At 41.5% G+C, this 13,601-nt stretch overlaps 1 protein-coding gene across 1 annotated transcript in view; it reads right to left on the reverse strand.

Moving 5' to 3' along the window:
- Positions 1–13,601, reverse strand: part of vwa5b1 (von Willebrand factor A domain containing 5B1) — a 126,642-nt gene that overhangs the window by 34,632 nt on the left and 78,409 nt on the right. Inside the window, exons 15-16 of the mRNA XM_072244953.1 lie at positions 5,245–5,553; positions 162–299 (exon numbers count right to left, since the gene is read on the reverse strand). Of these exons, the coding sequence (XP_072101054.1) occupies positions 162–299; positions 5,245–5,553 (447 nt within the window). The remainder of the gene's footprint in view (positions 1–161; positions 300–5,244; positions 5,554–13,601) is intronic.

The raw sequence follows: 13,601 nt of genomic DNA on the forward strand, positions 1-13,601 counted from the left end.
AGATCGGATGCAAATTGCTAACGTGGGGGTGTCCAAAGAATGGAAGAATTTCCTTTTTGTAACTGCGATCATTCCCTCTCAATCGCTTGGACCTACCGTTAAATAAAGAGCATATACTGAAGAACCTGTTGAAACTAGGTCAGCATAGCACAGCGTATTACCTGAACTTGAATACTCGATAATGTTCGGTAGATATTCTTTGTTGTCGAGATAGATAGGGACAAAAGCTGTGTACTTGCTGATGACGTTGCACGCCTTGCTGGTTTGAATTGCGTTCAGCTGGTATCTTCGTCCAGAGCCTGCAGCCCAAAGGCAAAAATCACATGCACATTTGGTAATCTGAACTTTGGTGTACTGATAAGATCATTGTAGAGAAATACTCTCAGTGGCCACTTTATTAGGTGTACCTGTACACCAGCTTGTTAATGCAAATATCTAATCAGCCAATCGTTTTGCAGCAACTCGATGTATTAAAGCATGCAGACATGGTCAAGAGGTTCAGTTGTTGTTCAGACCAAATATCAGAATGGGGAAGAATATGATCTGAGTGTTGGTGCCAGACAGGGTGGTTTGAGTATCTCAGAAACTGTGATCTCCTGGGATTTTCATGTAGAACAGTCTCTAAAGTTTACAGACAATGGTGTGAAAAACAAAAAAAAATCCAGTGAGTGGCATCTGTGGGTGAAAAAACTTTGTTAGTGAGAGAGGTCAGAGGAGAATGGCCAGACTGGTTCAAGCTGACAGGAAGGTGACAGTAACTCAAATAACCACACGTTACAACAGTGGTGTGCAGAAGAGCATCTCTGAATGGAGAACACATCAAACCTTGAAGTGGATGGGCTACAGCAGCAGAAGACCACCAACATACAATCAGTGACTGCATTATTAGGTACAGGAGGTAACTAACAACATGACCACTTCTATATATCTATTCATTTAAATTAAACAATATATATATCTGTTATGATCAACCATGGCCACTTCTGGTCTTGTTTAGCATTCACACAAAACAAAATTTGTTAATGACAAAACATAGACACTCCCCATAGCATATCCATGGGATAAATAACAATTAAATTATATTTCAGTAACTCTGTGACAATTCATTATCTGCACGAAATGCTAGAGGAACTCAGCAGGGCGGGCAGCATCTATGAAAAGAGCACAGTTGATGTTTCGAGCCAAGACCCTTAAGCAGGAATATTGCGTTCAGTTTTGGTCACCTCGTTATAGGAAGAACGTGGAAGTTTTAGAGGGGACGCAGATGAGGTTTACCAGGATTCTCCCTGGGTTGGAGGGCATGTCTAATGAGAATATGTCGAGCAAACTGGGGCTTTACTCTCTGGAGCAAAGGAGGATGAGAAGAGACTTGATAGAGATGTATAAGATGATAAGAGGCAAAAATAGACAGCAGAGACTTTTTACTCTGTATGGAAATGGCTAATATGAGAGGGCATATTTCTAGGAGATTGTTGGAAAGTATAGAGGTAATGTCACAGGTAGGTTTTTTACACAGAGAGTGGGACGCATTGCTGGGGAGATGGCAGAGGCAGGTACATTAGGGACATTTAAGAAATTCTTAAGACAGGCGCATGGATGAAAGAAAAATGGAGGACTATGTGGGAGGGAAGGGTTAGATAGATCTTAGTGTAGGTTAAAAGGTTGGCACAACATTGTGAACAAAAAGCTCTGTACCCTTTGTAACGTTCTACGTTTAAGAACGGTTTGTAGAGCTGTGGGAAAGGACAGAAATGTTCTACAAAAAAGGGGAACCTCAGTGCTTTAAGTTCTTTGTGAAAACTGAATTGGGACATGGGAGGCAAAGTGCTGTGAGTAGAGTCACTCACTGGGAGTAGATTAATTTGCAGACGTAAGTTGTGTTTCCCAGACATCAATCAATTCTCGGGCTCTAGGCAATCCATTACGCACAGACAGGGGAAATAAACACAAAGGAAACACAATTAAAAAGTAGTATTTACATGAGATTCTGCTGATGCTGGAAATCCTGAACAACACACACACAATGCTGGAGGAACTCAGCAGGGCAGGCAGCATCTATGGAGGGGAATAAAAGTCAAACTTTTGTGAAGCGACCCTTCATCAGGACTGGAAAGGAAGGGAGCATGAGGCAGAACAACAGGGTGGGGGGGGAGCAGTCAGAATAACAGGGAGGGAGGGGAGGAGGAGGAGTACAAACTAACAAGTGATAGGTGAAGGGGGAGGTGGGTGGCGGAGGAAGGATGAAATAAAAAACTGGAAGGTGATATGTGGAAGATGTAAGGGTTGAAAAAGAAGGAATCTGATAGGAGAGGAGAATGGACCATGGGGGAAATGGAAGAAGGAGGGGAATCAGATGGAACTGAATGGAAGGGGTATGAGAGAAGCCGGAATGGAGCATGGAAAAAGAGAGAAGGGTGAAGGAGAGGAAATTACTGGATGTTGGAGAAATTAATGTTCATGCTATCATGTTGGAGGCTACCCAGGTGGAATATGAGGTGATGCTCCTCCAACCTGAGAGTGGCCTCATTGTGGCAGTGAGGAAGGCCATGGACCAACAGGTAGGTATGGGAAGTTTAATTGAAATGGGTGGCCACCACGAAAACACACCTTTTGTGTTGGATGGAGCGAAGGTGTTCAACAAAGCAGTTGGCAAAAAGGAATAGGGAGTGCTGAAATATGCATTATTTCGGATGCAATTGGTAGCATTAACTCAAATTTCCCAGGACGTTGATTTGATGGCTGCTCATTGACATTTTCTGAATGAACAATGTGGTCATGCTTGTAACTGAATGTAACAGACCTCACGTCACGCACTGAATGCAAGTATTTCTCTATTTACAAACATTCTAATCATACATTTTCACTGGCGCGGTGATACCGGTGCTGTGAGCAGTCTACTTACAAATGACAACTCTTTTTTTCATCATCTTGAACGGTGCAGTGCTCTCTGCCCAAGAATATACTTTCCAAAATACTATTAGTGTTCTGGCTTCTAGAGGGGCAGTTCAGTTTGTATGAACATCATTTCCTGTTTTATATCACTTCCTGCGCAGATAGTTTTTATTCTGATTTGAGGCGTACAGTGGAAAGATATTCATCTCTATCCACTCTTTACTTGCTCTTGAAACAACACCATCTTTAAAACTCTACTGCTTTCAGAGTGAGAAACACAATTAAAAATGAATATGGTGGATTCTGATTAATTCAGGCACTTCGAGACCAGTACATTTTGGCCTGACTAGCTGAAGTTTCATGGAAATAGTTAAAAATGTATAAAAAAGATGAACTACCATTTAACTGAGTAACAAATTATGCATTTAACTGAAATACAGAACAAATTAGAACACTACCAATACTACTACAGTCCTATAGAACTGTGTATTAGTTCCTAACAGTTATCGACGGAGGAAATCATCTTGTGTACACTGCCATGTTTTTACAATTGACCGTGAACATATTGGCACAGACACCTAGGGCAGATAATGGACTGCCTTTATACAATGTGTTTGATGATTTCATCCTCCAAATCTTCATTTTCATTGTAACATTCAAGGTGATTGATGTTACCTTCAAATTCTTTGTAGTTCTTAAATTGTTGAAGTAGTGAAATCGTTTCATTTTCACTCCCAGCTTTTTCTGACATCTCCAGAATGTTTGAAACTGCAGTGAGCAAAACAGTTCTGAATTGTCTTACTGCTTATTTCTTCTCAATTATAACCATATAACCATATAACAATTACAGCACGGAAACAGGCCATCTCGGCCCTTCTAGTCTATGCCGAACTCTTTCTCTCACCTAGTCCCACCGACCTGCACTCGGCCCATAACCCTCCATTCCTTTCCTGTCCATATATCTATCCAATTTAACTTTAAATGACAACATCGAACCTGCCTCAACCACTTCTGCTAGAAGCTTGTTCCACACAGCTACCATTCTCTGAGTAAAGAAGTTTCCCCTCATGTTACCCCTAAACTTTTGGCTTTTAACTCCCAACTCATGTCCTCTTGTTTGAATCTCCCCCACTCTCAATGGAAAAAGCCTATCCACATCAGCTCTATCAATCCCCCTCATAATTTTAAACACCTCTATCAAGTCCCCCCTCAACCTTCTATGCTCCAAAGAATAAAGACCTAACTTGTTCAAACTAAATTATTATCTAGGTTGTTATCAGTGACAAAAATCACTGTTTCTTGAACACAAACACATACCACTGACGCTATTTAAAAACTGCTCACTCTAAGTATGATGTAGTGTTTAGCAGCCATGTGACTGATGCTAGTTAGAAACTGCAGCAACAATCTCCTGACCCAATTTAGTGGCATAGTGTCTCAAGTAAGTGAAAGGAATCCAGGCTTTCTTTATCAATAAGTTTTTGTTCTTTAAGAATTGTCCTAAATAAGTGACTGCCCCAATTAACCAATGGTCCAATTAACTGGAATCCACTGTACTTACAAGAGGTCCTGCAGATGCTGTGCATGTGGACACAACTATGCAGCAAGCAAAAACATCTTCTCATTAAAAACCCTGAAAGAAAGTTTCCATCTTGTGTCATTTTTGGTAAGTTGTTTAGCTCACTGCATAGCTGTGTTTACATGCACAGTGAGGGTAACAGAAATAAAACTTTTTGACCAGCCATTTCAACACGGAATTTTACTTGACAAAGCACTTTTTAGAAACACAACCTTCCGTAACTTGAAAAATGATTGTTCTCTTTATGGTCATCATGTAGAGATGAGTTCTCCCTATCCAATACAAGTCAATGCAGAGAAAATTTACAAGGACATTGCCGGCTCTTGAGGACCTGAGTTTTAGGGAAATGTTAAATAGGCTAGGACTTTATTCCGTTGAAGAATTGGGGGAGATTTGATAGAGGTATACAAGATTATGTGGGGTATAGATAGGGTACACGCAAACAGGCTTTTTCCACTGACGCTGTGTGAGACTAGGAATAAAGGTCATGGGTTAAGGGTGAAAGGTGAAATGTTTAAGGGGAACATAAGAGGAAACCTCTTCACTCAGAGGGTGATGAGAGTGTGGAAGGAGCTGTTAGAGGGAGTGGTGAATATAGGTTTGATTTCAACGTTTAAGAGAAATTTGGATGGGTATGTGGATGGGGGGGCATGTAAGGCAATGGTCTGGGTACAGATCGATGGGACTAATAGTTTTGCATGGACTAGACGGGCCAAAGGGCCTGTTTCTGTGCTGTCCTGTTCTACGACTCTATGACCCCTTCATGTCCTTACCCTGTTCTATCTCAGTCTCTTTCTCGGCCAATTGCTCAAAGTCCCGGATAAGCGACTTGGCTGCCAGCTGGTGGATTGTTTCATTCCACAAGTCTTCCTGGGACGTCTTACAGTTTGCCCGGTGATTAAGAAGTGACTGAAGATCGAACGTGACTTCCCACTCAGTGACTTTGCCGCAGAGCAACCCAGAAATGACTGCCTTGCAATCGAGCTTGCTCTGGAGGCAGTCTGCATTACAAATCTGTGACTGCCCCTGGAGCTCAAATGATGGCTCGTCTTCGAGCGTTGAGGATCGATCGTGAAAATATCCTAAAAACAAGATTCAAGAAATAGTGTTTCAAAAGAGATATTAAAATGCAGACAAATCCACAGATGTGCTAATCTAATGTGTCACAGTCAAAGTCAATTATCAATATAATATAATAATATTAGAATATAACATTATCTACTTAATGCCACTTCATTAGGTACATCTGTGCTACAGCTCGTTAATGTAAATATCTAATCAGCCAATCATTTGGCAGCAACTCAATACATAAAAACATGCAGACATGGTCAGACCAAACATCAGAATGGGGAAGAAATGTTATCCAAGTGACATTGATCATTGAATGATTGCTGGTGCCAGATGGGGTGGTTTGAGTATCTCAGAAACTGCTGATCTCCTGGGATTTTCACTCAATGCAGTCTCCAGAGCGGACAGAGAATGGACTGAAAAAGAAAAAAAAAATGTCCAGTGAACGGCAATTCCGTGGGTGAAAATACCTTGTTAATGAGAGAGGTCAGAGGAGAATGGCCAGACTGGTTCAAGCTGACAGGAAGGTGACAGTAACTCAAATAACCATGAGTTACAACAGTGGTGTGCAGAAGAGTGTCTCTGAATGCACAACATGTCGAACTTTGTGAAGCGGGTGGGCTACAGCAGCAGAAGACCACGGACGTACACTCAGTGGCCACTTGATTAGGTACAGGAGGCCACAGAGTGTATTACCAGGTGTGTCAAACAGGACCAACCAAGTGTCAAAGTTCAAAGTAAATTTATTATCGAAGTACATTTATCTCGTCACGTACAACTCTGAGATTAATTTTCTTGTGGGCATTCACAATAAATCATAATAGAAAAAATAACGATGAAAGACCGCACAAACTTGAGTGTTCAACCAGCATGCAAAAGGCAACAAAGTGTGAAAGTACAAAAAGAAAGAAATAATAATGATAAATAAATAAGCAATAAATATCGAGAACATGAGATGTCAAGTCCTTGAAAGTGCGTCCATAGGTTGTGGGAACATATACAGGGGGCGAGTGAAGTTGAATGAAGTTATCCCCTTTGTTTCAAGATCCTGATGGTTGAGGGTAATAACTGTTCCTGAACTTGGTGGTGTGAGTCCTGAAGCTCCTATATTTCTTTCTGATGGCCGCTGTGAGAGAGAGAATGTGCTGGGTGCTGGGGTCCCTGATGATGGATGCTGCTTTCCTGTGACAACGTTTCTTGTAACCATGGTTTCTCAATGGTGGGGAGGGCTTTATCTGTGATGGACTGCCTGTATCTACTGCTTTTTGTAGGATTTCCTTTTTTAAGATTATATAATGTAATAATAAAATATAGTATTATAATAGTAAATTCATTACCATAATAGTTATCCTATAAGCTCCCAAGACAGGTGAAGTGAGGATATGACAGAAGAAAATAAAAATAAGATTTAAAAAAATACTTTGAGGAAGGTGGACATTCATCAAGGAGATTAGGGCTTGATCCATTGGCGCATAGGAGAAAGAGTGGAGATCCTATAGAGGGATGCAAAATTATTAGGGGCAGAGACAGGGTGAATGCTTGCAGGCATTTTCCCCTCAGGCTGGGTGAGACTGGAACTAGAAGTCATACGTTCAAGGTGACAGGTGAAATATTGAAGTAATCCCCTCCAGATTCCCTTTAAAAATAAGGGAAATTACTTTATAAGGAAAAGTAAGATAAGACTTAAGGGGAACCTGAGGGGAAACTTCTTCACTCAGAGGGCCCCGCAGGTGTGGAACAAGCTGCCAGTGGAAAAGGTAGATGCAGATTCAATTGTAACATTTAAGAGAAGTTCCGACTGGTATGTAGATGAGAGGGGTATGGAAGGCTATGATTCAGGTGCTGGTAGATGGGACTAGGGAGAAGACCAGGTTGGCATTCCCTAAATGGGCCGAGTGGCCTGTTTCTGTGCTGCAATATTTTATGACACTGAGAATGGAAAGCAGATAATAATTTTTAAAAAGATTGCTTTCATACTTCCTTAAAACTGTTACCCCTCAGCTATGATGAAAGTTCATCAGCAAGTTTATTTGGATAACACTCTTCAAACACAAGACAGTTCAAAGTACTTTACATAAAAGAAGATATAAAAATCATACATCAAATTTCAGACAATATATAAGAGAATAAAATCACACAAAAATAGACTTGATAAATAAAATTTACAGTGCAGAACATTCTAATTAAAAGCTACAGCAAAAAGAAAAGTTTTAAGCCTCAATTTAAAAGAGCTTAAAGTTGGGGCAGACTTCAGATCCTCTGGAAGGTTATTCCAGATATGTGGAGCAGAGTTACTAAATGCTCCCTAACCATGTTTAGATTTGACCCTGGGGATGGTAACCCGTCCCAGACAACCTGTGATCTCGGGAAGGTTTGTAATACATCAAGAGATCAGAGATGTATTTTGGCCCTAGACCATTCAGTGCTTTCGGGCTGAATCATCTTTCTTGAGGCAAAGAATTCTATCATTCCATGATATTCTCATCCTGTATGTGAATTGTTTACATATAGCTTTTCATAAAAATCTATTGTATTTCTTCATCTTCTTGTAAATGCCTGGAAGAAAATGAATCTCAGGGTAATATATGGTGACATATATGTACCTTGATAATAAATTGACTTTGGCTTTGTCATTGAATTGGACCATAGGATATAGGTGCAGAATTAGGCCATTTGGCCCATCGAGTCTGCTCCACCATTTCATCATGGCTGATCCATTTCCCTCTCAACCTCATTCTCCTGCCTTCTCCCCGTCACCTTTCATGCCCTGACTAATCACGAATTTATCAACCTCCGCCTTAAATGCACCCAATGACTTGGCCTCTGAGGGCTATGAATTTCACAGATTTACCATCCTCTAGCTGAAGAAATTCCTTTTCATCTCTGTTCTAAATAGACATCCCTCTATTTTGAGGTTGTGCCCTCTGGTCCTACACCTACTCACCATAAGAAACATCCTCTCCACATCAACTCTATCAAGGGCTTTCAACATTCAATATGTTTCAATGAGATCCCCCCTCATTCTTTTAAATCCCAGCAAGTTCAGGCCCAGAACCTTCAAACACTGCTCATATGATAACCCTTCTATTCCCATAATCCTTCTCATGAACCTCCTCTGAACCCTCTCTACTGTCTCTCCGATATTGGGTTAATTGGTGAAGGAATCTCACAGTACTCTGTAGTACGGTGTTGAGTAATCCCAAACTCCTTGAATGACCTGTGTGTGTGGCTAGGTTCCAGTTAATGACAGTGGAATTATTGATTTATGTATATCTAGACCACTAGTTTAACAAATATCCTCTTAAAGAAACAAACTAATATTTCCTGATATTCTCCGTGAGAAATGAATCAATTTATATGTAACGTAAATTAAATCTCTGCCTTATATTAGATGCACCATTGATTTTGAGAACAGAAATAAGATAATCGTTTCCATATAGACCATAGGAGTAGAATTAGGCCATTCCGCCCATCAAGTCTGCTCTGTCATTCCATCATGGCTGATTTTTTTATCCCACGCAACCCTATTCTTCTGCTTTCACCTCATAACCTTTGACACCCTTACTAATCAAGAACCAGTCAGTCTCCATGTTAAATATACCCAATATCTTGGCCTTCATAGCCATCTGTAGCAATGAATTCCACAGATTCCTCACCTTCTGGCTAAAGAAATTCCTATCATCCCTGTTCTAAATGGACATCCCTCTATTCTGAGGCTGTGCCCTCTGGTCCACGACTCCCCCACTACAAGACATGTCCTGTCCACATCCACTCTGTCTAGGCCTTTCAATATTCGATAGGTTTCAATGAGACCCCCCCCTTTATTCTTCTAAACTCCAGCAAGCACAGGCCCAGAGCCATCAAATGCTCTTCATATAATACCCCCCTTCATTCCTGGAATAATTTTCATGAACCTCCTCTGACCCTCTCCAATGTCAGCACATCCTTTCTTAGATAAGGGGCCCAAAACTGCCCACAATACTCCCAGTGAGACCTCACCAGTGCTTTAAAATTCCTCAACATTACATCCTCGCTATTATATTCTAGTCCTCTCGAAATGAACGCTCAGATTGCATTTGCCTTCATTACCAACAACTCAACCTTCAAGTTAACCTTCAGGGAATCCTGCACCAGGACTCCCAAGTCCCCTTGCGCCTCTGATTCTTTCTCCCTATTTAGAAAATAGTCTACGCATTTATTCCTTCTATCAAAATGCAACAAAAGCAGTATTCGCAAGAAAAGCAATAAGCATTTAACGCCACTGCAGTGTTGTGTGTCTCTGTGCTAACTCGATTTCCCTCTCTGCAGATCCAGCCTAATCTGCTGAAGATTTCCAGCAGATTTATTACGGAACAGTCAGCACTGTACTTCCTCCCTTCAGATAGTCACAAGGCTCTCAGGCAGATGGAGAACTGTCTCCAGCCTCTGTTGGGGACATCTAGACTTCAGTGCCTAAAGCCACATCCAAGAATTTAATTTGAGCCCAGCCCCCTGCACCATGTTGTGACTGGCTTTGTTCTCAGAGATTTCAGATCTCTGTAATTTCCCAACCAGACCAGTTAATGTTCGCAATGTCTGTCACCAATACCACCCCAATTAGATTAACTGGCTGTTAAATCAGATCACTCAGTGCACAGCAGGGATGGACTGAAGCTAGCTTATTATGTTTTATCGCTGTTAATTAAATCTTGTTGCAAGCCACATCCTTACTAACAGTGAGTTTGAATAAACTCCTTTTATATAAAGTTGTTGAGTCAATTCAATAAAACTTCGTAGGTTTATGGATAGTGGCCCTGTGATGTTGCTGAGTGGAGTAGTGGGTAGCTTCATCAGTCTTACTGGAGGGAGATGAATATAAGTGACTCATCAAACCCTGGTCACGATATCAATAAGACTGCAAGAATACAGAGAAGATTTGCAAGGTGTTGCCGAAACTTGAGCACCTGAGTTACAGGTAAAGGTTGAATAGGTTAGGACTTTATTCACTGGTGCGCAGGAGAATGAGCTCAAAGTTCAAAGTAAATTTATTATCAGCGTACGTTTAAATTACCATAGACAACCTTGAGATTTATTTTCTTGCAAGCATTCACAGTAGAACAAAGAAACACAATAGAATCAATGAAAAACTACACACAAACTGACAATCAATGTGCAAAAGTAGATAAATTGTGTAAGCACAAAAAAGCAAATAATGTTAATAATTAATTAATAAACAAACAAATAAATAATAATGAGAATGTGAGATTAATTTTCTTGCAGGCATTTACAGAAAAATAAAGAAATACAGCAGAATTTATGAAAAACTATACACAAAGACTGACAAACAACCAAAAGAGAAGACAATTCTGCAATTAAAAATAAACAATACTGAGAACATGGCTGTAGAGTCTTTGAAAGTGAGCCTGTAGGTTGTGGAATCAGTTCAGAGTTCAGGTGAGTGGTTAGATTAGATTATGAGGACACTCAGTCCTCGTTTATTGTCATTTAGAAGTGCATGCATTAAAAAATGATACAACGTCCCTCCAGAATGATATCACAAGAAAGTTATCCATTCTGGTTCAGGAGCCTGATGGTTGAGGGGTAATAACTGTTCCTGAACCTGGTGGTGTGGGACCTGATGGTTGAGGGGTAATAACTGTCCCTGAACCTGGTGGTGTGGGACCTGATGGTTGAGGGGTAATAACTGTCCCTGAACCTGGTGGTGTGGGACCTGATGGTTGAGGGGTAATAACTGTCCCTGAACCTGGCGGTGTGGGACCTGAAGGTTGAGAGGTAATAACTGTTCCTGAACCTGGCGGTGTGGGACCTGAAGGTTGAGAGGTAATAACTGTTCCTGAACCTGGCGGTGTGGGACCTGATGGTTGAGGGGTAATAACTGTTCCTGAACCTGGCGGTGTGGGACCTGATGGTTTTTGTACCCAATGGCAGCAGTAAGAAGTGAGCATAGTCTAGATAGTGGGGGTCATTGATGATGGTTGCTGCTTTCTTGTGGAATAAAGGGAGATTTGTTTAGGTATACAAAATTATGAGGGGTATAGATAGGCTACATGAAAGTGGGCCTTTTCCCAATGAGTTTGGCTGAGACTAAGAAGAGTTCGTAGGAAAGGTGAAATATTTAAGAGGAAACTAAGGGGGAGCGTTTTCACTCAGAGAGTGGTGTGAGCGTGGAACAAGCCACCAGAGGAAGTGGTAGATCTGGGTTCGATATCAACATTTGGATGATCCAACTGTGGGTCGATGGGTTAAGCAGAATAGCGGCTTGGCTCAGACCAGATGGACCAAAGGGCTTGCTTCTGTGCTATGGTGCTGTACGGCTCTAACCAGTTATCAAAGTGATGTGCTGAATATTTCTGTCTTTTTTGGGTTCAGATTTTCAGTGTCCCAGGTACTGGGCTTTGGTGTTGACGTGAGGACCTCTCCTTGAATTCTTATCCATTAGGAAGCATAAAAGGATAAAGATTCCTTATGCTGGCTCATTCTGCACCTGGCGTAATATGAAGGTCTCAACGTAGATCGTAGAACACTACAGTGTAGTGCAGGCCTTTTGGCCCACAGTGGAGGTCCGACACAGAGCTTTCCTCTGCTAGATGAGCTGCCAACCATGGCCGATTATCCTGCCATATCTGCCTCTACCACCATCCCTAGCAGCGTCTTCCACGCACCCACCACTCTCTATGTAAAAAACTTAGCTCTGACATCCCATCCCCTGTATTCTCTTCCAATCATTTTTAAAGTCTGACCCCTGAAATTAGCCATTACTGTCCTGGGGAAAAAGTCTCTGTCTGTCCACTCGATCTGTGCCTCTTACTATCTTGTACACCTCCATCAAGTCACCTCTCATCCTCCTTCACTCCAAAGAGAAAAGCTCACTCCACTTATCCTCACAAGACACGCTCTCTAATCCAGACAGCATCCTGGCAAATCTCCTCTGCACCCTCTCTAAAGCTTCCACATCCTTCCGATAATGAGACAACTCGAAGTGATCGGAATAGTCCAGGTGTGAACCAACCGGAGACTTTGTGAGCTGTGATACTACCTCGCTGCCCTTGAACTTGAGGGTTTTCTCTGGGCGTTCTAGTTTCCGTCCACGTCCCGAAGACGTACGGGTTTAGGTTAGTGAGTTGTGGGTGTGCTGTATCGGTGCCAGACACACGGAGACATTTTGGGCAGTCCACAATCACAATTTAGGTTATTGACACAAACTATGCATTTTCACTGCATGTTTTGATGTGCGCATGACAAATAAAGCTGATCTTTTAAAAATCTTTTTTTTGTTAATGCTGAATAGAGAAGAGTGATCTCTGAAGTATTTCATGGCATATATTTCCACGATGACAGCCTTCTGTTTTCTTTCATTCTTGTACTCAGAAGCATAAACAATACCAGCTGCACGAAGAGGCAAGCAACGGGCGTACGAAGACCGTACTTTATAACCACAATAAATCAGTGCAGCTCCACCACTTCCCCTGTCTAGATTCCAATTGTGTTGAATTCTCAACACTATTAAAGAGAAGTGTCTCATTAAAACAAGTGCATCACATAAAAGATGCATTTTATAACTAATTAGATTCTCTGCGCATATCCTATTGTTACTCAGAACAATAGCTTGCAACCATGAGCACGCTGTGGAAGATTAGAACTCAGCTACTTTCCTGTGGGTTACCTATGATTCATATTAATAAACACAACCTCTCCCTACAGTGTCACCCCACCTCCTTCTCACAAGCCCGACCTTCATCCAGCTTCTCTGGTGATTTCCTCTAAGCCTGACCTCGCTTTAGCAAATCCCTCCTGTGACACTAATTTACATTTATTTTCCTTTCTTCGTCAATTTCCCCCTCTCATTTAATTTGAAATGGCGTGACTATTACAATGGCTCATGTACTCGACAAAGTCAACATCACTGTCGAAAACACAAGAGATGCTGGTAATCGGACAAAATGCTGGAGGAACTCAGCAGGCCTATGGAGAGAATAAACTGTTGACATTTCGGGCCGAGGCCCTTCGTCAGGACTGGAAAGGAAGGGGGAAGAGGCCAGAATGAGAAACTGGAGCGAGGGGA

The sequence above is a fragment of the Mobula birostris genome, chromosome 27 (assembly GCF_030028105.1).
Source record: "Mobula birostris isolate sMobBir1 chromosome 27, sMobBir1.hap1, whole genome shotgun sequence".
Classification (NCBI taxonomy): domain Eukaryota; kingdom Metazoa; phylum Chordata; class Chondrichthyes; order Myliobatiformes; family Myliobatidae; genus Mobula; species Mobula birostris.